A 26,067-nucleotide genomic window follows, 5' to 3' on the forward strand; every position below is an offset into this window, starting at 1 on the left:
ATTGAGTAAAATACAATGCAAGCAATAAGAAAAAAAAAAGATGTTAAAAGACATTTATGGCAGGCATTGGTGGCGCACGCCTTTAGTCCCAGCACACGGGAGGCAGAAGCAGGCAGATCTCTGTGAGTTTGAGGCCAGCCTGGTCTATAGAGTGAGTGCCAGGACAGGCTCCAGAACAATACAGAGAACCCGTGTCTTGAAAAACAAAAAACAAAACAAAAAGACATTTATATATATGCTCATTATAATATATTGTTTTCTGCAAAAGCTCATGGACAAGGTGTCCATTTTTAGGTGGTCCTACCTGCTACTGTTGCCATGGTTACATTTCCCTGTTGCAGGGCTGATGCTGGCACCACGATTCCCTGGGGGCTGAGAGTGCCTGTGATGGCGCTTTGAATCTGCTGAACGTCAGAATACACACATTGTTGGAATCATTAAAACACAGAAAAACCATGTTTAAAATTTCAAAGGAAGCAGTAACATAATGCTACAATAAAGCAAGAGAAGCCAGGGACACAGAGCAGACTCAGTTCACAGGGTTTAAGAAAGCAAGCATCCTATATGGGAACTAAAGAAAAACCAGCCACAATGGCTATGATGATCCACACTGTGTTTGTGTGTGCTGTGTGTGGCATTCCTCTTGCTGTTCAAATCCCAGGAAGTGAGCAGGAAGACTGTGTTTTCCATCACAACTTTCTCCTACATTTGGTTCAGGTAATGGTTCTCTATAACCAGACCCTTCAGGACAGAATGAACACATGCAAAGCTGACACCTCAGGCTTAGAGGCTCCAGAAGTGACCAGGGACAAGAGAAGGAAGTCTGCCCTCACACTTAGTCAGCACTGGATATTTCAGCCAATGCAATGAGACAAGAAAAGGAGGGCACACCAAGAGGTCAGAAAGGAGAAAACAGAGTTGTTCCTGTTCGTACAGGGCACCAGTGAAAAGTAAAAAGCTAGGGAATGGACCAACTAAACAGCTAACTCGGAACAGAGAAATAAATCCATCATGTCACAGGAGATGAGAACAAAACCAACTGTTAGAGGGACTCTGAGAGGCAAGGAAAAGGGTGAGGGAACAGAGGGTGAGCACTACCAAAACACCACACATGCACACACCACATGCACGTGTGACACACACACACACACACACACACACAGCCACTAGAAGAGAGCTAAAACCACTCTGAGAACTGAGAAATAGATGAAAGCAGCCCTTCAGTGCTGAGACTTGCCAGGGGGCTATAGAAAGCCTGGTGAGACAGACACACAGACACACAGGTCAACAAAACAGAGCACCAGATAGTGAGGCTCCTGAAACATGCCTACATGGCTGTTGACAAAAGGAGAAAAGCAGTTCAGCAGGAGGAGAGCTGCTAACAACAGGTGCTGAAGCTGAACATTTGCAAATAATGAGAACTTTCAAAACTCAGAAACTTAAGGAAAATAAAAGTTAAAAAATGAGCACAAGGGGAGAGATGGCTCAGTGGTTAAGAGCACTGCCTGCTCTTCACAGGAAACTGGGTTCAATTTCTAGCACACACATGGCAGCTCACAAGTCTAATTCCAGTCCCAGGGGACCTGACACTCATGGCAAAGCACCAATGCATGTAAAATAAAATTAATAAATAAAAAAATGAGCAAAAGACAGACTTTTCTAGCAAAGTTGACACACAGATGGTAGATCAGCACATAAAAGTACCATTTGCTATCAGGGAACTACAAATAAAGTCCTCAATGAAATGTCGTCAGACATCAGAGTGGTTAAAATGCAATGGTGCTTCATCCCTGCCTAGGTTTAAGGATATTCTGAGAAATGAAACCAGCCAGATGCTCTATGATTTCACTTCTGTAAGGAACCTGGAGTAGTCAGTTCTCAGAGAACAGGATGCACAGAGTCAGGGCCAGGGGAGAATAGGACAAGTTAGTGTTCCCAGGACTTCCTCTGGGAAAATGGGAAAGTGCATAGTGGTGGTGATGGTTGTACAACACTGACAATGCACTTCATGTCATTGGACTAAGAATTTTTTGTCATCAAGACAGCCAGCAATTCTGAAGGAACTGGTAGTCTCAGGAGTTAATGCTGCATGATCAATACTATAGTGACCAAGAAGCATAGAGGGCCCCAAAAGCAAGTACCTGGGACTGCACGGGGGAGTATGGGCTCCCAGGCTCCCCACTCAAGAGGGTCTCGCTGTTCATTTTTGTTTTCAGACAAGCAATATACCGACTACAGAAATCTTTACAGAGTTCATTAACCTTCTCCAGTTCAAGAAGATGAATACGCAGGACCTGGATTGCTTTCACCATCTAGAGGTAGAGAAAATAAAGATTGTTAGGTGAGAAATAATGTGCCCGGTATCAGAAGCCACCACTGTCACACACTGTTCTTATTAGTAATTGGAAACGACATCAGTGCCAGTAACAGAAGTGGAGGAGCATTAGCAATTATTCAAACAGGCAACAGACAAAGTGTCCCAGCACTCGAGCGCCTCTGCATCAGCCCGGCTGCACTTGTGCCAGACACAGGAATAAGGTGCCTCCTTCAGCATGGCCATGCTGGGGACGTGGCTTAATGCTTGCAGATGACGGGGTTACAGCCTCACTCTACCCCATCTCAACATCCACACCTATCTTAGGAGTGGTTCTCAAAGTTCAACCCACCAGCTCTGTCTTTTCTGGATCATACTTCTGGTGTCAAGTCTAAGAACTCTTTGCCTACCTCTAGACCCCTCAGTTCTCCTATTATTTCCTCTGTTGTTTAATATGAAGTCACTAAGGGTTGAGCAGACTTGCTCTCTAGCAATGGGTCACTAATGCTAACAGTGCCATGTCACTGTGAGCAAGGCCCAGCCCTTTAGCCACAGGCTCTCTAATGAAGTCACCTACATTTCGGATGCTGTGAGAGACAAGTCAGTAACAAGAGCTCTGCTAGATCCTGTTCTTCGATGAGGAGGTGCTGGCAGCGTGTAGAGGACACCTGTTCCCTCTACTAAGCCAGGCAAGGGATTACTCAAATGACAGACATTTCAAAGACAAGGCATAGCTGAACACAGCTCATAGTGAAACCTCTCAGGTGGTAAAGACTAAACACATGACGAGATCAACAGCAGCCAAACTAAGGCCGGTGCAATTTATCCATGGATGATGAAGACCTGCTGAAGGCCAGAGTCCTCCAGGTATTTACAACACACAGAGAACACACTGAGCTGTGGTGCTCTGAGTACATCAGATTCTGGGAGAGGGTCAAACTGGGAGGGCAGACAATGTGGGTGCCTTGACAAAGGATGCTGCCACTGTGTCCTCCAAGACCTGGCCATGGGTTGGACAGGAAGAAGGCACAGCAACTGGTGTCAGCACCGGGAGGGAGCTGATTGGCAGATGACAACTCCAGTCCATTTCTAAGATTAGACCTGTACTCACAACACAAGTGGGACAGACACTCTGCAGGAGCAACCTGCTCCAGGAAGTCTTTTCTTTTCTTTAAGATTTATTTATTGTGTTTACAATGCTCTGCTTACATGTCTGCTTCAACACCAGAAGAGGGCACCAGACCCGATTACAGATGGCGAGCCACCATGTGGTTGCTGGGAATTGAACTCAGGACCTTTGGAAGAATAACCAGTGCTCTTAACCTCTGAGCCATCTCTCCAGCCCCCCAGGAAGTCTTTACAGACACCCAGGAGAGGACTGAGCCCCAGCTCAGAGGAAGCACAGATCAGTTAGATTGTTAAAAGAGAACTAGCTAGAAACTAGAAGACTAGAAAGGTAAACTGCATGAGCAGGGTTTAAGTCGTAAAAAAAAAAAAAAAGAAAGGGAGGAAAGAAGGAAGGAAACAAAGCATGGGCTTTACTCACTAAGTTGTCGGTTTCAGGATCTTCACAGAAGAACGGCTTCCCATCCTTCTCCTGCTTCCTGACAAAGTTCTCAATGTCCACATCGAAGCTGGCGGATGTCGTGCCTTCTGAGCCTTGTGTGGACTGCTCACATTTCTCAAACAACAAGGCTAGTAAGGGAAATAGTGGATGCCTGCAGGGAAGGAGAGTAAGTGTACGGCATCTCTCCAGGGAGGCTTTGGGATACGTGCACCAATGAGCCTCCACCCATTTTTAGACAAAGATCAATTATACAGGCCAGGTTGGTTTCTAACTCCAGGGTCTCCTGCCTCAGCCTCTGAGTACTAAAGTTACAGGCATGCATTTTCTGGTCTGTATGAATGATTTTTAAACAACTAGTTGCTTGTTTTTTGATGTTCTTTTACATTTTTATTCCATGTATGTGCACTATGGAGGTCAGAAGAGGGCATCAGATCTCCCGGGAAATAAAGCTGGGTCCTCTGGAAGAGCAGCCATGTTCTCCCCCCTGAGCAATCTCTCTTAACCCACCTGCTACTTATTTTAATTTGTTTATATGATAATGGCTGCATGGCTACTCTGAGTGGAAAGGTTTCATAAAATATTTTTTATTTTATTTCTGGGGTTTTTGTTTTGTTTTGTTTTTCAAGACAAGGTTTTTCTGTGCAACAGTCCTGGCTGTCCTAGAACTCACTCTGTATACCAGGCTGGCCTCAGTATCACAGAGATCCACCTGTCTCTGCCCCACCTCCCCAAGTGCTGGGATTAAAGGTGTGTGCCACCACCACCCAGCAAAATATTTTTGATTGTGTTAGTTTTAAGTTACATGAAAATAACTTTTCCAAACTCCTGATCATTAATTTTTTTCTTGTTATTTGTTTGTTATTTGTTTTAAGACAAAGAATCTCACTACATAGTCCTTGCTAGCTTTGATTCACACTCCTCTTGCCCCAGCTTTCTAAGGTGTGGGATTACAGCCATGTGCCATCATGCCTGCATTTAAAGTGTTATTTGTGAACTAGCCAACAATAAAATGGACTATTCTTGGGGCTTAGATCCTTCTATGTGTGTCCAGTCACATCAGGATCCCCAAACCCTCTGGAATCTGTAGCCCCAGCAAGTGGTCATCATCATCAAATGTTCTCTTGGTGTTATTAAAGGCATTTATACAAAAATGCAAGCTTTCTAAGGAGGACTTCCTTCATCAACATAAGAAAGCTGGGATTCACGTTAAGACACTGCACACAGCCATAACCTTTCCTTTTATTGCTGAGTGGCATACACTGTACAGACTCACCACTGTCTGAGAACACATAGGCTGCTGCTTCTAGTCTGACAGTCATGAGTGAGGCTTCTAATACACTGTGGACAGCTAGATATGCATCTCCATGCCCACTCACAGTGCACTAACAGTTGAACGGAGAAATCACAGACAGGTGTGGGACCACACCTTTGATCCTAGCAGTTGGGAGGCAGAGACAGGTAGCTCTCTATGAGTTCAAGGCCAGCTCCATCTACAAAGTGAGTTTCAGGCCAGGCCAGGACTATAAAGAGAGATTCTGTCCAAAAAAAAAAAAAAAAAAAAAAAAAGGCTGAAGCAGTCCAAATAGATCAATATGGTTATACATAGTAAAATATTATTGAATCCAAATAGATTATTATACAGTGAAATATTCTTCAGTCTCAAAAAGAACAAAGCCCCAGCAGATTCCATATTACAGATTCAGGAAACAAAGTAAAATCAAGGAGATATTACATAACTGAAGTGAGTCCTCAGACACCTGAGTAACTGAGGTCCAGACAGCAGGACATGACCTCACTCAGGAGATACCTGGGTAGCTGAGGTCTACAGAGAAAAACGAAAATTTCTAGAGTTGCTTATGTGGAGGTCAGAGGACAACTTTATTGACTTCTCTCCACTTTCTGTGGGTTCCAGGCATCAAACTCAGGACATGTTTAACATGGCAAGTACTTTCCTTCCTGGCCCATCTCAAGACCCCCTTTCCCTTTTAGAGTCTTGTTATGTAGCCTAGACTGATTTAGAACTAGCTTTGAATTCTCTATCCCCAGTGCTGATTGATATTCCAAGTGTGCCCCGCCAGGCCTGGCCTGAAGATTTTCTGAAAGGTTACCCAAAGCAGAGTAGATTTCTATTATAAACCCTTTTCTTTTATTGTTAGAGGTAACATTGCAATCTGAAAAGGTTTCCCTAGTAGTTGCAGTATCGCAGTGGTACCTCCTAGCTCAGTCTAGATGCCAGCTCTGTGTTCTCCCTGATCCTCTGAAAACCACACATCCCACATCCAGGCTGGGCACTACCTATAAATGGCCTGCTTGTCGGCATCCATTGGGGTCTGACACTCCGTGGGAGGGGGACTCACTCCTTCTGCATCTGGGTCAGAGCAGTTGGGATCTTGCTCTGTTTTTAACTCCGTTACCACCTGCATCTGTAAAAGAAGAAATTTTGTTACAAAAGGCAAAATATAAAGTGCTACTGCAGCTGGAAGATTATATTCTTGCAATAACAACACAAAGACCATGAGTAGCAAACTCCTTTGAATCTCTCATGTTCTACCAGTAGACAACATAAGGGCCAAATTTCTAACTCACTAAGAAGTGAGATGATGCCCGGTGGCAGCAGCTCACACCTTTAAACCTAGAACTCAGGAGGGAGAGGCAGATCTCTGAGTTCAAGAACAGTCTGGTGTACAGAGTAAGTTCCAGGACAGCCAGGGCTACACAAAGAAAACACCTGTAATCCAGCACTCAGGAGGCAGGGGCAGGAAAATCTCTGTGAGTTAGAGTCTAACCTGGTCTACAAAGAACATGCCAGGACAGCCAGGACTGTTACACCGAGAAACCCTGTTCTCAAAAAGCCACACATACAACCACAACAACAAAACAACAAAAACACACAACAACAAAAAGAACTGAGAGGGTTTTAAAGCCATCATCATGAATCACTGACAGGAACTGCACAATGCAGGCTGACTTTTCCAGCCACACAGCTCCCAATTAGTAACTTAGTAGGAGAGTGAACAGAAAGCCTGTGCTACACAAACAACTCAAGTGCAACATTTCAACTTTGTGGCAGGGCTCAAGTTCTTCCTTAGTTGCCCTATTCCACTATACAAGTAAGGACCTGGCTGGGGGTATAGCTCACGTGCAACATCCTTCCTAGATCTGATCCTCAGCACACACTCACATTTCAAAGGAGGAAGAAGCCATATAAGTGGACTAGACCTTAAAAAATAGACATGGGCTGGGCGGTGGTGGCACATGCCTTTAGTCTCAGCACTTGGGAGGCAGAGGCAGGCAAATCTCTGTGAGTTCAAGACCAACCTCGTCTATAAGAGCTAGTTCCAGGACAGCCTCCAAAACCACAGAGAAACCCTGACTGGAAAAAAAGACATAGAAGTTTTAAGCAGTACATTGGCCAATAGGCTGGGATGGGACATAACGGATGGTAAGCATGATCAGAGTATTTGCATGATAGTGTCATAGCAAAACACATTGTTTTGTAAAATTAATACATAGTAATAGAATTAGTTCATCTCTATCCTCAAAAAACAAACAAACAAACAAACAAACAAACAAAAAAAAAACCCAACAACAATAGTAATAAAGCAACTAGCCAGGCATGATGACTCACATCTTTAATCCCAGCACTTAGGGAATAGAGGTTTAGCTGGAGTTTCTCGTCCTGCCAAGTCCCACTGCCCTTCAGCCCCAAATGAACACATGGATACTGTATTAATTATAAAACTGTTGGCCAGTGGCTAGGGCTTCTTACTAGCTACATCTGTCTTAATTATTGACTTATTTTATTAATCTATGTATTTCCACTTAGTCTTGACTTACCAGAGAATGCCTAGACCTGATACTCCTTTTGCAGCTACATGGTGGCTCTTCAGGGTCTCTCTGCCTACCTTTCCCAGAATTTTCCTCATCTCCTGGCCCTGCCTATCCTCCTGCCTCCATTGGTCAAAGTGTTTTATTCATCAACCAATAAGAGAAAATATATACAGAAGAAAATCCCCCATCACAGAGGCAGGTAAATCACTGTGAGTTCAAGGCTGTCCTGGCCTACACAGTGAGTTCCAGGCAAACCAGGGATATATAGTGAAATTCTGTCTCAGAAAAATTAACTAAGCAACAAAAGCCTAACCAAACACAATCCTCTTAAAGGTGATCTGACTGTATGTATAAAAAAAGCATTACAAGACTATTTGAGTCTTCTTTCAAATGACTTTGGAGGAGGAGCCTAAGTGTCCTACCTTAGGATGTGACTGCCCATATAGGGGACATGGAATGTCCCTGAAAGAGCATCAAGCTCTGCCTGCTACAGGAGGCTGTCACTACTCCTTCTGTTGTGGGGATGGATGCACACAGAAGGCAGTTAGAAGGCTAGTCTCAACAAAGACCTACAGGACAAGAGGGAAAGAGCAACTGCAACAACCACAGGCAGAAGAGATGCCTAAGTATGGCAAGTGGTACTGGAGTAGAGAGCCTGACAGTCCATCAGGGATGCAGACAGAGCGAGGGCAGGTTAGACCTTGCCTGACACCTACGGGGAGCCACTTCAAGGCTCAGGAAGGAGATATATTATTAGATTTGCATTTTAAGAAAAAAGAAGGATCATTCAGAGCTGGTTGTGGTGGCACATCTCTGTAATTTCAGTCCTCAGGAGGGAGGTGGGACAATCAGGAGTTAAAGGTCATCCTTAGCTACCGAGGCGGTTTGAGGCTAGCCTGGGCTATGCTACAAAAGACTCTGTCTCAGGACAATAACAAGGGAAGTAAGGAGAGTGTTAGGGAAGAAGAACAGGAAAAGGAAGAAAGGGAGAGAAGGGCAGGGCAGAGCGAAGATGATGAAAAAGAAAAAAGCCTAAGGCAGATTCAAAATAGCAAAAACAAATACCTGCAACCATATAGAAATGGTGCAAAATGGTCATCAAGGAAAGGAGACAGAGCTTGCTGCAGCTCCCAGCCACCTTGACATACCCTCCAGTCTCCCCCAATCCTCAGGCTAGGGGAAAGGGGCAGATGGTATTCCTTCTCTTCCAACTCTGCAGTACAACTCTGCCACTGGAACACAGTGGCAGAACTGAGAACCCCCGGGGAGCACTCAGCAGAACCCCAAGTTTAAGGAGAGGAGGGGCCAGCACCCTAGCCGAGAGCTTCAGCTGCTATGGGCGCACATGCCTTGCCTGTAAGGACAATGGACAGCCTCTGTGAGAGAACAATCAGGAAGTACCCTCATCATAACACAACCGCCCAAGTACACAAAAGGTAGACCTGTCTCCGAGTGAAACTCTACTAAGGGCATTACTGGGACACTGCCATCCAATGCTTACCACTGGGGAGATAAAACCATAGGACTCCCATCATTTTATATTGGTTTACTTATACTTTTAAAATTATGTGTATATGTATGTGCTGGTGGCAAGGTATATACATGCATGAGTACAGGTGCCCTTGAGGTCCAAAAGAGGACACTGGAGACCCTGGAACTGGAGTTACAGGCAGTTGTAAGCTGCCAGGGTTCTAGAAACTGAACTCAGATGATCTGTTAGAGAAGTACTCAATCTTAATGCTGTGCCATCTCTCCAGACCCAGGAGGCTGAGGCAGCTCTGTCACAATTCAAGGATAGACTACCCTATAATATGAGACCCTGCCCCTCCCCCCCAAAAAGGGGGGGCTAGCAAGATGGCTCAGTAGGTAAAGGTACTTGCTGTCAAGATTGGTAACTTGAGTTCAGACCCTAGTACCCACACAGTGGAAGGAGAGAGCTGACTCTTGCCAGTTGTCCTCTGACCTCTGCATATGCACTACAGTACATGTGCACCTATATTCAACAACAAACATTAAAAAACAAAACAGAGCCAGCCAATGATGTATATTAATGCTGTGAGTTCAAGACCAGTCTAGGCTATGCACAAAGACTATGTCTCAAAACTCATAACAACACCCCTAGAACACCCAGCTTAAAGGGCCCAGAAGTAAAATGCTTGTCAAGCCTGAGACCCTGGATTTAGCCTCTAGTGATACAAACAGACAAATACATACCCAGCTTTTCTTTTCCCTTTTTCTTCCCAAATGCTTTACAAATGCTAAGCAAGTATTGTTTTTGTTTCTCTATGTAGCCTTAGCTGTCCTGGAACTCCGCAGAACAGGCTGGCCCCAAACCTTGAGATCCTCCTGCCTCTGCCTCATCACACAAGTGCTGGAATTAAAGGCATGTACTACCAACACACCAAAAGTGCCCAGTTTTTAATCTCCAGCACCACATGCTTGAATGTACCCATGTATCCATGTACAATACAATACTCTAAAAATGGTTTATTGGCTGGTCAGAAAGAGGTATCACTTAGGAGCAAGGATGAGCAATTGATAGTTGTGAGCTCTAATATGTGATGGATGCCTAATACATTTAAAGGAAGATGTGTGAGCTCATGGAAACTGAACATTCACAGAGAGTGCTATCCACATTTAGTATTGGGTGGCCTGGCAGTGATCAGGATACAGAATAAAGGTCAGGCCCTTACTTGCTGTCCATCTTGATAGCTGTCTATACTTAATGTCTGTGTAGCCATCATGGTTGATGAGAGTTCACTTCAGATATCGCATCATCTTGAGTCAGAATTGGATGGTGTCTAGGAAAATAAAAGCAGAGGAATACTGGTTAACACTTCCTTGGCATTTCTTGTTTTTTATCTGACAGCGTCATGTAATTTCCAAAAACTGCATTATTTTTATACAGAGAGGGACTCCAAGCCAAAACCTCGTTGGCAGCACTACTCGCTTAGCAGTCACTCTTACTGTGCTGGACCCCAACCTTCTATTATACAGTCAGTCAACCACACTCCTCTATCCCCTAACAAGGAGCCAGTAAATACTGCCACATATAGGACATTGGGTGAGGCCATGCTTCGGGGACACCCGAAGCACAATGTTAGCCTAGAGAGGCCCGGCCTTCCTTGACTACATGGCAGTGGTGGGCAAAATAGGAGACTAGTAGGAGAGGCACCAAGGGCACCACAGAACAGGAGCATGAGGAAAAAAGCAGAGGTATGGGGGTGGTTCCCAGGATGTGTGGGCAGAGCAGGACTTGATAACATGGAGACTGGGGAGAAGAAAGAAATGGCCAGTGCAAAATGAAAATAACGTGTAGATGGCACTCTGACGTGTCTGTGTGCATGAGGCACAAATAAGTAAGCAATAGTCATTTGCTTAATAATGACAGAAACTCTCAAAATAATGTTGTTAAGATGGAATGATGAGCAGGGATCCAATAAGCATGGGGAATGGAGAGGGATGTTGCAATGTGACAGCACAGGCCAGCCCCAGCTGGTCTGGACCAGCATGCAGGAGCTTGCCTAAATAGTCACTCAAAGACCAGGGGCAGGCACACCACTTGTTCTGCACTAGCAGAACCAACTAAGGGCCAGCAAGGGAAGCACAATTATGCTGCAGACTGTACAAAACAGAGGCACATACAGCTGGAACAGTGAGAGCCAAAGGCAGGACTGAACAGCATATCTTGAGATAGCTCAAAAAGGGTGTCTATCCCACCAACAGTGTAACAGTAGCAATAGATGGACCACCGCCTGATCACATGATAGCCCCCTGGGGGTTCTCAGGTGATGCCCATTTATATCTTAAAAGTCAGAATAATGGGACCAAGGCCACAGAGCTGACCAAAAGTTGAGCTACTCTCACCTCAGCATCATTATTCTGAGGCTGTCCTTGGGTACCAGAGCTTTCCACAGGCCCAGGAGCTAGCACATAAAGAAGGAGCTAGTATGTAAGTTCACTAGATGCTATGGGGACAGATAGATGGCTTGGGCATAGATGCAGACTATTGACAAACATTGGCAAGTCAATTTCAGGAGTGATGAAGTACCAGGTTGGGATAGAAGATGACTAGGGGGTAAGTAAGGCAACTTAGATGAGAGGTCTGACCAGTGGAGTAGTAGTAGGCTACCTACCACCCCTGTGCATAAGGAAGCCAGGAGACAAGATGGCTAAACAGAGTGGAGAAGATGGTAGGGATATGTCTGATCAGGGGAGTGTGTGGCCACAGTGAAAACAGCAAGTCAGTGGTCAGAAACCCACAGCAAGTGGGAGCAGTGGGAAACTCATGCTCTGATCACATATATAGGCCAGACCACATGGCCCTGGAACACAGGAGTCAAGGTGGGGGGCTATAGGCATCAGGGTCAGAGGTGAGCCAGGGCCCTGAAGGTGGACTAGAGGAGCAAGGATGGGTCTAAACTTCCCACCTGAGCAGCTGCAAGAACAGAGCCACAGGTCCCGAGATGAGCAAACAGCTAAGAACAGTTCCATGGCTTGGGAGGGAAACAAGGCAGGACGTCTCGGGCTGCAGTTGCGTCTCAGATAACTTCTTGGACACTGAGCAGAGGAGCCTGGGCTGGAATCACCTGGTCATCATCGGGGTACAGTGGGCACAGATGGAGATGAGCTGAGTCCTCCACAAGACATGTCCCACTCTAACCCAGCACCTGAACAAGGACCAGATTTAGAAATAGGGTCTTACAGATGGAATGACACTAAGGGTCTTGAGATGAAATGCCTTTGGACTTGGGATGGCGCAACTGATTGTGTAAGAGGAGAGTGGAAGATCTGAGACACACAAAGAGGTTTACTATGGAAGACGCAGAAATACACCTTAAAGCCCAGAAGCCTAAGCAGGGTCACCAGAAGCTGGAATAAGCAAGGACAGACCCCTAGAGCCTTCAGAGTGAGTAACCCTGTCTACACCTTGCTCGTGGATTTCCAGAACCATGAGAGAATCCATTCCTGGGGAGGTAGGAGTTAAATCCAGGGCCTTACACATGCTAGGTTTCATACACCCAATTTGTGGTAATTTGACACAGCAGTCGTAGTGAACAAATACACAAAAATGCAATGTGTAATGCCAAGAGACTGGAGGGGACCAAAAGGAAGACAGAAGACAATGTGCTAGGAGATGGCCTGGAGGTCAGAGGACAAGAGGACACAGCACGACATGACAGGCAGCATGTCTCAGGCTACAATCAAGTCTCAGATACCTTCTTGGACACTGAGCAGAGGAGCCTGGGCTGGAATCACTTGGTCATCATCAGGGTATGGCAGGTACACATGGAGAACTGCTTACACTACATAAAAGAGGGGAGCCATGGTGAGGAGTACCAACCATGTTAAGGACTTCCTCAGGATCAGGAAGAGGAGGACTGAGTCAGCAGCTGGTCAACAGAAGGCCTGTGGGGGGCAAAACAAGAACCATGGCCCAAACTCCACCACCAGGAGTGATGGTGCCGGCACAGCACTGGTGCAGGGAGAAAACTAAGTTAAACACTTTTTTCCTCTCTTTTTTTTTTTTTTTTTTTTTTTTTTTTTTTTGAGACAGGGTCTCACTATGTAGCTCTGGCTATCCTAGAATTCACTTTGTAGACCAGGATACCTCTGGCTCCCAAATGCTGGGAATAAAGTCATGCCCCACCCACTATGCCTAGCCTCTGAGTTAAAATCTTTAAAACCCTGTTAAGTCTGTTACATCTGGGTACTCCACCTCACCAAGACCCCCATTCTGGACAGAGACCCACACACCTACAACCTGTTCCAGGACATCCTCTAATGACCTCTGTGGTGATTAAAGTCTGGCTCTCCTCCAAATCCTGACTTCTCTTCAGTTTGGCTCCCACCCGTCCTTCCACTCTCAGAGACAGCACAGCACAGTCCCCCTTCAGACTCCCATCCCCACACAGCTGCCAGAGCCCAGGTCTGGCTTGCTCCAAACCATTCCCTGGGCTTTCTAAAATGCAAATCTGGTTATGTGACTGCCTTCATAAAGTTGTCTCTAGCCAAGCCCATCCTTAGGCATCAGCCCACCTCCATCCCACTTCCCTACCAAGATTATGTACATACCCTCAAACCAGCCACCTTGTCTCCCTCCTCCCACTGCCACTCTCTCCCACTAACCTTCTCTCCCCTTCTGTATGCACAGCTAACTATGAGTATGCTTTATCACCCATCCCACCTTCCTCCTGGGTCTTGCCTAGGGAACAAGAAGACCCATAGAAAGCCTGGGAAATGACGATCTTCAACCATCAGTAAGTCTCTAAAGGTCTGAGATGCTTAGAATATAAAAGTGTGTTTTAAAGGTTAATTTAATTATTTTAGTGTATGCATATGTGCCTGTATGAGTTTATGTGCACCATGTAAATAGAGGCTAAAGGACACTGAATCTTCAGGAACTGGAGTTCCAGGAGGCTGAGAGAAGCCAGTATTGAGCACTGGGAACTGCACTTGGGTCCTCTGCAAGAGCAGCAAGTGCTCTCAACTACTAATCTCTCCAGCCATGTAAAAAGTTGTTGCTGTTTTGTGTTGTTTTTTGAGACATGGTTTCTCTGTGTAGCCTTAGCTGTCCTGGAATTTATCATGCAGACCAGACTGGCCTAGAACTCAGAGATCTGCCTGACTCTGCCTCTGAGTACTGGAATTAAGGGTGTTCACCACCAAACCCAGCCTCTTAGAAAAGTATTTTACACATTTGCATTTAAACAATAGCTAAACTAAGGAGCCATTGAACTCCCTCAAACTGATAACTTTCCCTGGCCATGCTGAGTGGAGAAGAACTCTGCTATGAATGCCATATTTTCCAGGGTCCCAGACCTCAAATCCAACAGTATATTGACAATTCTACATCAAAACCAGCTCAGTCTAGAAGTGACCATGTCCCAGACTCAATGGCTGGTCCCGTACTACTTCCAGACACCTCCCACACACACACCTGAAGGGAAAGTGATACACAGCAAAGGTGCCACCCTGCTGGGAGACAGTTTTCCCAGTTCCACTGAGGAGGCTTCCAAGGCAAATTTGGCTAAAAGATGATGGCCAACTAATACATCTGGGAAGCCAGGGTCAGCATAACAACCCAGAGATTTAGTGTCTCCATGCCCATGTTCTAGAACAGAGTACTGTGGAAACTCCTAGAGAAAACCTGTCCACAGTCCCATGTGTCTCAATCAATCCCCTCAGTGAGGAGACTGGGTCAGTGTTCCATCGTTCAGTACCTACACACATTCCAGTCTCATAGCCATGTATCACCTTTCCTGAGACAAACATCTGGCTTTTATCATGTCACCCTGGGGAATCAGGATATGGGAGATCAAAGCAACTAAGACACCTCTCTCCTATCTGGAGCCATGCATGCATATTCACGCATATTATGTCCTTTCCTACTAGTCTAAGGACAGAGGGAATGTTCAGTTGCAAAACAGAAGTGACAGGCATCCTGAGCCAGGTGCATGACTCTCTCAACCCACAGTTCAGCTCTGCAATCACTCTTAACTCTTCCAAGAATAAAATGGTCACTTCCATAAACTCTTGGTCACAGAGTCTGAGGCCAGCCTGGAATACACAGTGAGTTCTAGGATATCCAGGGCTATACAGAGAGGCCTTGTTTAAAAAAAAAAAAAAAAAAAGCCAAAAATAAATTAATTAAAAAATTATTATATTCATGAGCTAAAACTTAACACCTAATTCCAATTAATGTTATTTGGAGGTGAGGTCTTTGAGAAGCAATCAGTTTCATGTAATGTCATAAAGGTAGGGACATATAATAGCAGTACTGACTGTACAAAAAAACAAAACAAATCTTCTGTCTTTCTGTCCTTTTTTTTTTTTTTTTTAATCCAGGCCCTATATAGTCCTGGATACCCTGAAACTCACTCTGTGGACCAAGCTGGCCTCAAACTCAGAGATCCACCTGCCTCTGCCTCCCAAATGCAGAGATTAAAGGCACATACAGAGGCAAGCAATTATGCTCATGGAGGACCATGAGACAAATAAACTTTTATTGCTTATAAACGTCCTTGTCTCTTGTGATGGGTTATAGCAACAGAAAACAAACTAAAAAAGTGGTGTGTAATAATTAAGAAAATTTCTTAAATTATTTTCTAGATTACAAGTTAAAATATATCAAAGAATTACATGGTTGTTGTGTTCAGTTAAAAGCAATGTGACCTCCCCCTCCCCCAACCTCAGCCCTATCCTTTTCTGTGGCTGCTTATTTTGGCTTAAAGATGGTATTTTACTGTGTAGCCCAGGCTGGTCTCAAACTCATGAAGTGCTTTTTCTACCTCAGCCTCCTAAATAGAAGGGATGCACATCCATGTTGTCTAGTTAAGAACTTACTAAGGTGGCATTCTATAAAAATTAATGGTTGAATTAATCATGATTTTGTAATAGTTACAGTAACTAAGATGGCTTGCTTGTATCATTTCCTTATCCCAGTTGATGGACTGTCAGGCATGCCTTGTGATAATCAAAGCAAGGACTGACCTCACATAGTTCACTCTTGGTGGACAGCTTACACAACTAGATTTACTTATGGCTTTTTTGTTTTGTTTTGTTTTTTGTTTTTCAAGACAGGTTTTCTTTGTGGCTTTGGAGGCTGTCCTGGAACTAGCTCTTGTAGACCAGGCTGGTCTCACAGTCACAGAGATCCACCTGCCTCTGCCTCCCAAGTGCCAGGACTAAAGGCGTGTGCCACCACCGCCCAGTTACTTACAGTTTTGTCTAGTCAGATGTTTTAAGTATTATCAAGATTATATTAACCAAACTTACAACTACGATTCAAGATGTGTGATAATATTTAAGTTGTAATGGGAATGGTCATTAAAGAGTTTCCAGGGCCAGTGAGATGTCCCGGCAAGTAGAGTGCATGTCATGTAAACCTTGCAACCTGAGCTCAATCTATGGAGACCATACGCAGGAGGGAGGGGGAATTAACTCCAAAAGTTGCCATTTAACTTCCACATGTTCACTTATGGCATGCACCCCACCCTGCCATCATACACACACAATAAAAAAATTAAAAGTAGCTAGAGGCTAGAGTTGAAGTTCAGTGACAGAGAACTTGCCTACCATGCCAAGGCTGACCTTGATCTCCAACAGTAAAATAAACGACCAAGAAACAGTACCTAATGGAATCAACCTGAGTTGCTCTAAAGCTATTTTAAAGGGCAAAGTTAAAACTCATTAGGCCTGTGACAGTAACTTCAATGAATAATATTTTTGTTTGTTTGTATTTTCAAGACAGACTCTTATTATGTAGCTCTGGCTGTTCTGGAACACATTATGTAGACCAGGCTGGCCTTGAACTCAGAGACCACTTGTCTGTCTCTTTCCTCCCAAGTGCTGGGATTAAAGGCATTTACCCTGTACCCAGCTCTATTAATTAATATTTTAATTACTCAAAATCATTTAAAATTCACAGCAAGGTGAAAAAGTTCTGATAAGCCTCTCAGCTGAGGCAACAATCCAAATCAGACCAAATCAAACCAAATTTTAAAAAGCCCATTTTTAATGGATACAATGTATTTTCCAGCCCTCCCCCTCCAGAAAGGAGACAGAAAAGAGACCAGAAAACCACATGTCTGTTATCTGGAGGACAGTTCAGTTTAAAGACCCCATGGGAGTGGTCTTGAGCATCTCTGAGGGAGCAGACATCATTTGTTAGGCTTTTTGAGATGCAGCAGGGTTTGGACAGAGATGGGAGAAGGGACTGGGAGTGGAGCTTCCAGACTCTTTGGGTATATGGATACCAGGGACTGGGGTGAAGCTTCTACTAGAACACAAGGGTCTGGTGGTTTTGCTTAGTGGGAGAACACATGCTTAAAAGTCTATATGCATGCTTGAGGCCCAGGATGGAGTCTCCAGAATCAAAAACAAATGAAACCCAAAAGCAGTGCTAATGAGTTTGCAGCAGTGAGTGAGTAGCAAAGACAAGAGCTGCAGCCTGCATGCTGCATACTTACTATGGGGGGAGATGTCTTTCTCCTTGCTGGGGCCTGTCCCCAAGTGCAGGGATGGGTCAGTAAACTAAGTTAATAGCATAAAGAAATCACTTTATAACAACTGTTGGAATACTTATGAGTGATTTTGAGGGGCCAGGGGTCTTTAAATACCAAGTCAACCATCCAGAGAGCACAGGATCCTTTGTTCTCTCTCTCTCTCTCCTCTCTCTCTCTCTCTCTCTCTCTGATTTATTATGTATACAGTGTTCTCTTTACATGTACACCTGCAGGCCAGAAGAGGGCACCAGATCTCATTACAGATGGTTGTGAGCCACCATGCGGTTTTTGGGAATTGAACTCAGGACCTCTGCAGGAGCTGCCTGTACTCTAAACCACTGAGCTATCTCTCCAGCTCTGAACTCTTAGTCTATAAGGATGACCCCTTGATTTTATGAGCAACCTTCCTAAGGCTGTAAGGAAGCTTCCCTGATTCTATATAACCCACCAATTCTGTGGGTTATTCCCTTCAAGACTGCAAAAAAAACCCCATAAGGCTATAACAAAGCACATGGAACCTCTATAGGTTAAGCACTCTGGCCAACATCCCAACATCCCCTCCTCATATTACAGTTGACAGCTACACCTCCAAGATTGATTATATATATATATATATATATGTATATATATATATATACATATATATATATATATATACACACACACACACACACACACACACACATACACACACACACACATACACACACACACACACACACACACACACACACACACATATATTGGGTTCAAACTTCAAGTGGAATATCAGAAAGGCAAAGCAGCTTCTTACCTCTACCTCAGGCTGAATGGGCTGACCCTGTCTCACCAAGCCTCAGACTATAACCTCTCCTCAGTGTGGCTAGAGAATGAATGCCTGCTACTGAGACCTTGCTTCTGTCTTATATACTTCCCTAATGCTGGGATTAAAGGTGTGAGCTATAATTCTCTTAAAGATTGATTCACTCTTAGGTAGATCTGAGTCCTAGGATTAAAGGTATATACCATCACCTCCTAGCTTCTGGCTGCTGGGATTAAAGATGTGTGTCTGGCTTCAATGGCTTGTGACTGACTTTGCTTTTCTGAATCCTCAGTCAAGCTTTAATAAATCATAAATAATATATCACCACAGAGGAGGAGGAGGAAGAAATGATGTCTCTAAAGATTCATCTCATTGTCATCAAGCCACTCTAGTCCCCAAGCTGAGAAACCAAACATGGTGGACATGTAGGCTATTTCCTTATGACTTTTCCATATCTAGCCTATACAAAACATGCATATGACAAAATGGTTGTTTTATGCCACTAAGGGTTACTAGATTTATACCAGAGATGACCAGATACTTTTGAAATAGATACCAAGGTTCAGCAGCTTCCTGAGGTCACTCTATCCAGCTCCAAGGGTACTTCAGTTTCTTCTAATGTATACTAATATAGACTCACATGGAAACCAGAAAAGTTCTGTAACTTGATCAACTCTGGTGCCTGTTAAGTTTCATCAACTCAATTCACGTACCACAGTGTTTTTTTAAGCAGAGTCAGCTAGATAGTTAAGGTGTTTGAACAGAGAAACATGGGGAATCTGGGTGAGGTTTGGACATGAAGTTTCCTTAAGGACCATGATTTTGATCCTTGGTTCGCCAGTAACACTACTGAGAGGCAGCTGGGTGATGGGGCACTAAGTTCATCAATGACTAATGTAACTGAATTCATAGTGAATGGGCTATAAAAAGGTGGGGCCTTGCTGGAATAGGACCTTGTAACAATAGGTGCCCAGAGGCACGCCTTTAGCTAGCCTGATCCTTTCCTGCCTCTCTGCTTACTGGTTGCCATGAGATGGGCAAGTACCCTCTGCCACAGCCTACCATGTTTGTCTTGCCATTGGTCTAAAGGCAACAGGCAGCCAACCATGGATTGAAACCTGTGAGTCTGTGAGTCAAAATACATCCTTCCTCTTGTTAGTTGTGCATGGTGGGGTGTCTTCTGCAGTGATGACAATCCTGACAGAGAGAACTGGCACCAAGAAGCTGGTGTATTTTACTGTGACTACCTCACCATGTGGCTCATAAGCCTGATCCTGGAACTTGTTTGTGGGAGGGATTCGGAGCTCTTGATGGCTTCAGAGCTGGGTGAATGGTTTCATAGGAAGCCTGGAAGGCCAGAAGGCTGACAGCAATGTGAAAAGTAAATAATGTGTGCTTACAAGGTTTCTAATAGGAATGAGAGTGGGACTACAGGTCATTTGTGTACATTCTGGCAATGAACTTGCCTACTTCTTGTCTATGACAAATTGTGTGAGGCTAAATTGAAAGCAGATGGCCTAATTAACCTGGTCAAAGAAACTCCCAGTCAGCCTGTGATGTGCTTATTGGTGGATACTTAGACAAATTTACAGTAAAAATTGTGAGCAAAAAGCAATGACAAAGATTTGGAAATAAACAGTTTAGACACAAAAGGAGCTCACTTAAGATTACAGACAAGAACATTACTGTAGAAAAGACTAGAAACACCATGCAGCGCGTGGCACACAACTTTCCAGCACTAGGGAGGCAGAGGCAGGTGGATCTCTGTGAGTGTGAGGCCAGCCTGGTCTACAGAGTGAGTTCCAGGACAGCAAGGGCTACACAGAGAAACCCTGTCTAGGATGCCTTCACTCTCGCTCTCCTCTACACAGCAGTCATCTCATTGCATGAGTCACCCCTGACCTCTGGACCAGTTGCTCTGAGCAAAGTATGCCTCCCTTCCAGTCCTTACCACAGTTGTAATATACCATTTCTCTTGAAGAGTCACCGATGAGCTCATTTCCTTCCAGGCACAAACTTAAGCTGTTTCTATTCATCCCCACATTCCCAGCCACTATCACAATGCTGGGTACACATCAGAGGTCAATTACTTAGTGATTTCTAAATCTGCACGACATAGGAATTAGCTGTTCTGTTAAAATCCCATAGAACTCACTCACCTGTGCCTGGAGGCCATTCAAGATGCTCTGCCTAGGTCAACCCAGACTCTGCCTTCTTCATGCACGCCCCACAGCTCCTTAAAGGCATTACCATCAAGTAGCATATGGTACTCCTTTTTATTATAACATACATGAATGCTTTGCCTACATGCACATCTGTGCACCATGTGTGTGTCTGATGTCTTCAGAAGCCAGTAGGATTCACTAGTTCACAGAACTGGAGTTACAGTTGTGAGCTCCCATGTGGGTGCTGGGAGCAGAACTCAGGCCCTCTGGAAGAACAGCAGTGCTCTTAACCTCTGGGCCATCTCTCCAGTCCCAATGTGATGTGCTCTTATTTGTCACCTTCAGTTTACTTTCATATCGCTTTTAAAACAATCTTTCTCTAATTTCTTAATCAAGTTTATCAAGCATAAAATGAAATTTGTCTCTCTTTGGGTTAATTTTACTCTTCTTGTATCTTAAGGTGAAAGTTTAATCTGCTGACTTTCTTATTTGGTTTCTCCTCAATGCTATCCCTGCTTTACCCTAGAGGTGAGTACGTATAATATGGTTATTCATTTGTAAATCAGTAAAGAGCTGTAGTCATTATTTGTTCAGAGGCAGAAAACAGTTTTGTTTTTTGAGACTGAGTCTAACTGTAACCCCAACTGGCCTGGGCTCACTATGTGTCTAGGTCTCAAACTCACACAGATCCTCTTGTTCTTGTCTGTTAAGTGCTAAGATTAAAGGCGTGTCCCATCTCACTGGGATAGTTTTGGAATCTTCTCTTTATTCAGAGAAATATACTGAAAGCAGAGAGTCACCTACCTCTACCTCCCAAGTGCAATTCTCCTGCTCTACCTCTTAAATGCTGGTATCACAAGTGTGGTGAACCATACCTGGTTAGGATTTACTTTTCTGAAACCTGATTTTCTTTTTATCATAACACATGGCTAATTTTGTTAAGTGTTTATGTGAGAAAGACAATCTACATTTTGTTTATTAGGTACAAATTTCTGTCCATGCTTATTGGTTCGTTTGTCATATTGTTTAAATCCTCTGTATCAGCAGTTCTCAACTGAGACAATGGCACCAAGGGGACATCTGGCAATGCCCGGAGACATTTCTGATGATTGAAGCATGTGACATCTTGACAGAGTAACCTGCTCATGTCCTGTCTGACACTAACACTCACTCCTTTGGTAACTTCTTGGTCATTGAGCTGCTGGGAGTCACAAGCAGCTTGTGCTCTCTCCTCTCTCCTCTCTCTCTCTCTCTCTGAGATCTGTTTCTGTCCTCATTGAGTGTGTGTGCCTGTGTATACCGATGCTTGTTAGTTTACTTGCTAAAATCTCAGTAAGGATAATCAAAGCATATGAAGTTTAACATTAGTAATTGGTCCTTTGAGGGACATGCAGTGGCCCTCACTGCTTTTCTCCTGTCCAATACAGCCACCAGGAGTTTGTCTTGCCTGGAAGTTGCTCTGGATACTCTGTTTTCTACCCCTTCTTTCCCACCTATTTGCCAATCTTAGATGCCTCTTATAGCCAGATCATTTGGCTAGAAGTCACTTTTCTGCTTCATCTGGAGCTTTATCAGATGAAAGATTGAGCCTTTCCAAACTAACTGGTTCCTGATATTCTGAGTTTATGCCGACTGGTTTTATGTTTCCCGATTCTCCTTTATTGAAGTTTTCTGTTCAATCCACTATAGGTGCAGTATGCTCCCTGTCCTCACATCTTCGGATATCAACTGGTTATTTCCATACTATGATACTTAAAGTCAACAGTAATACTCTACCCCTGTTGGTTTCCATAACAACCCTGTATTATCAGTTACACATAAACATGTTTACAAGTCAGGTGTACAGGTGCTCACCTGCAGTCCAGCTGCCCAAGAAGCTGATTCAGGAAAAATGTCTTGTGCCCAGGATTTCAAAGTGGGCCTGGGCAACATGGAAGTGCATACTGTTTTTCCAGAGGACAGAAGTTTGTTTCCCAGAACTTACATAGCCATTCACAATCATGTGTGACTGCACTTGCAGGAGATCCAGTGCGCTCTTCTGGCCTCCACAGACCCCAGACACACATGTGGTGCACATACATACATACATACATGCTGGCAAAAACACTCATACACTTTAAAAATATCCACTAAAGCTAGGTAGTAGTAGCACATGCCTTTAATCCTAGCTAACTCCTGCTCTAAATAAAGTATAACTAATCAAAGAGCAATGTCTCTCTCTTTTTTTTTTTTCCATTTATTTGTTTCTTTTTGGAACAGGGTTTCTCTATGTAGCTCTGGCTGTCCCAGAATACTCCTCTTAACACCCTTAAAATGTTTACTAACTCAGCTGGTGATGTCTCAAGCCATTGGATGGGCCAAAGTACCCTGTGTTCCTTTCCAGCTGCCATGGCAACACAGGAAAACTTCCCTAGTCCTACCTACAGTCAAAGTAAGCCTTAACAACCCTACTTCAGAAAAGCTGGGCATTCTAGGCAAATTCAAGTCTAGCAGAGAGCAAAACCAGCACTAAAAGAGACATGACAACAGAAGGCTGAAGAGGTACTCGAGGGTGCTGGGTTGTCTCTTCATTTTCCTTTTGTTACAAATTCTCCTAAGAACTGATGGTCTTTGTCCAAATTAAACTACTTTTTCATACTCCTCAAAGCCAGGACATTCTAAGAACGCTGGCAAAGGTCTGTCTTCAAAAGTACACCTTCCCCAGGAGCTATTTAGGGAATTAAGCACCTAGCATAAAGTTTAGGGCCTTTTCTTGTGTAAGAAGTCTCAGGTGACTGGGGCTCAAAAATCATAAACAGCCCCAGTTCTCATCCCTCAGCACAGACAGTAAGTAACTCATTTGAAGGAAAACATCTGCCAAGAAACCACTTTAGTTTTCAAACAAAGCTTGAGAAGGTGTAATTTATAATTTAATATCCAAATAAAAATCAGATATTAAATCCTATTAAAACAAAACCTTACACGCTTACAACCCCCACGCTCAGACAACTCAGCCACATGGAAGACTCAAACAGAAGAATGGTTTGAGGCAAACATGGGCTACACAGCAAAAATCAAAAAAATCTACATAATCAAATTAATTTCTAATAACAAAGACACGTGTGTTAGGATAAGGGTGAGTGCTGGCATGTGGGCTACATACAGAACGAGTGTGTAGAGGTCAGGGGACAATCTTGAGACATCGTCCTCACCTTCCACTATTTGTCTGCTGCTGCATTTGCCAGGCAAGCTGGTCCATGAGCTTCCAGGGATTCTCTTGTCTCTTTGCCTTCCATCTCACAGGAGTGCTGGGATTTACACATGTGCTACCACACCAGGCTTTATGTGGGTCTGGGGATCTGAGCTTGGTTCACACTTGGGTAGCAAACACTTACCTATTATCTCCTTGGCTCTAACAAAAAGACATTTTACAGGTTTTAGAATGTGTTTTAATAGGCCAAGTTAGATGGGCCATCATAGCTATTCAATTCATCATCAAAGCTATAAAACTATATGACTATCACTGGCATCAATACAATACAAATTGTCACACAAAGCTTACATAGTATCCTTGTTATTAGATCAATGAAACTGTCCTGTGACGGATGGGTGCAGGCTACTGCACATATTAATATATGCTTACCATGTACAGTGTCCCAAATTCAATCCCTAGCACAAGGAAAGCATAGGAAGTGGAAAATAGGGGACCTTAACTCTTCCACGATGAGCACCCTTGCCCTGGATAGTCCTCCCCCTCCCTCCTCTGCCAGTGCTGCTCAGAGACATCAACAGTGCACCATGGAAAGAGGCCCCAGACAGCCCATCTTCCAGCAGCTGCTCATAGCAGATTCCTTGTCAACCTAGCTAGTACCATGTTGAGTAGATCAGAGGAAAGCCAGTTTTCAGATGGAAAACACAGACAATATCAAAAGCTAAATGCTCAAAAGCCCTGCCTCATTAGGCATAACCATTAGATATTTAAAAAACAGGAAAAAAATCTTGACACTTACATTTTTTCAATTAAATTTATTTCTTTATTGTGTGTGCATACAATACCACAGCTAATGTGGGTGTTAAGGGCACCTTGTAGAAATCAGTTCTCTTCTTCTACCTTGTGGGATCTGGGATTGAACTCAGGTTGTCAGGCTTGGTGGCAAGTGCTTTTTTTTACCTGCTGAGCCATCTCTCTGGCCCAACTTTAACATTTTAAAATAAGAAACATTTATGTTAACATGCATAAAATTATATGATAATGCCAGATACAGAAGTACTTTAACAATTTATACATAAAACATGTGTATATAAACTAGATTCAAAAAATGGGCAAAGAACTTAAGAAATTTCTCCAAAGAAAACACACAAATGGTAAATAAACCCAGGAAAAGATGCTCAACATCAGTAGAGAAATGCAATTAAAACTATAAAATGCCATCTCACACCCATTAGGATAACTACTAACAAAATGGCAGCATAGCAGACTGGTGCTAGTAGTGTAGCTCAGTGGTAAAGTGCTCACCTACTGTTTGTTCACAAAGCTCTGGGCTCTTGCCAAAAACAAAAAAAAAAAAAAAAAAAAAAAAAAAGACACCCAAAAGCCAGGATGCTGAGAAGCTGAAAACCTGGAGTATAGCACTGCCGTTGTGGAAAAACAGGACAATGGTTCTTTAAAATGTAATTCACACTCTACTCCTGAGACTATATCAAATGCACTGAAAACAGAGCCTCAGATATCCACACTCATGTTCATGGCCATTTTATTCACAATAGCCAAAAGGATGGAGGAACGAAGTGTTCAGAAATGGGTGGATGAACAAAATGCAGGACATACATAGGATGGAACTTTATTAGGCTTAAAAATATGGAAATGCTGGCACAAGCTAAAGTATTGATGAAATTTTATTAAGTGAAATTGAGCCAATCACAAAAAGGTAAATGTATTATTCCACTTATATGGGATACCTAAAATTGGTACCTTCATACACACAGAAAGTAAAATGTGGTTGCTGGGAAGAAAGAGTTTAACGTTTACAAAGACAGCCTGCCAGCTCAGATGTCAGTGTGCAGAAGGTGATGTATAGGGAAAGAAAGCTCAGAAGTCTCATGTCCATGGCTAACAAAAGGGAAGAGGATTAAGGAGGCAGAGGTGAGGACTGAGAGAATGTGAGGCAGAGCTGAGTGAGGACCAGACAACATGGTGATTACAGAGGGAGCCCACTAGACTCCTGTTGTCTTACCCTACTGAGCACCTGAGAAGGCTTTACTCTATTAGAGGGTGGGCCAAACAACTTATACAGGCCTTTAGGATGACAGGGTTACCCTGAGCAGAAATTACCTTACACACAGAGCACTGACAATCCACACTCATCTCTCCTCAAGAGGGAAGAAGGGCCTGTGGCTTGACG

The 26,067-nt window shown here is 43.8% G+C and overlaps 1 protein-coding gene across 5 annotated transcripts in view; it reads right to left on the reverse strand.

The window, feature by feature from the left end:
• Pknox1 (PBX/knotted 1 homeobox 1) overlaps nucleotides 1-26,067 on the reverse strand; it is a 40,160-nt gene that overhangs the window by 11,445 nt on the left and 2,648 nt on the right. Inside the window, exons 2-8 of one of the 5 annotated variants that reach the window (XM_051187051.1) lie at nucleotides 12,932-13,121; nucleotides 12,143-12,382; nucleotides 10,406-10,513; nucleotides 6,177-6,304; nucleotides 3,861-4,032; nucleotides 2,142-2,312; nucleotides 305-404 (exon numbers count right to left, since the gene is read on the reverse strand). In XM_051187051.1, coding sequence (XP_051043008.1) covers nucleotides 305-404; nucleotides 2,142-2,312; nucleotides 3,861-4,032; nucleotides 6,177-6,304; nucleotides 10,406-10,456 — 622 coding nt within the window. In that variant the 5' untranslated portion in view covers nucleotides 10,457-10,513; nucleotides 12,143-12,382; nucleotides 12,932-13,121. The remainder of the gene's footprint in view (nucleotides 1-304; nucleotides 405-2,141; nucleotides 2,313-3,860; nucleotides 4,033-6,176; nucleotides 6,305-10,405; nucleotides 10,514-12,142; nucleotides 12,383-12,931; nucleotides 13,122-26,067) is intronic. The other 4 variants (XM_051187052.1, XM_051187050.1, XM_051187048.1 and 1 more) reach the window with 4 other exon arrangements.

Source organism: Phodopus roborovskii, unplaced genomic scaffold (genome assembly GCF_943737965.1).
Source record: "Phodopus roborovskii unplaced genomic scaffold, PHOROB, whole genome shotgun sequence".
Lineage (NCBI taxonomy): Eukaryota > Metazoa > Chordata > Mammalia > Rodentia > Cricetidae > Phodopus > Phodopus roborovskii.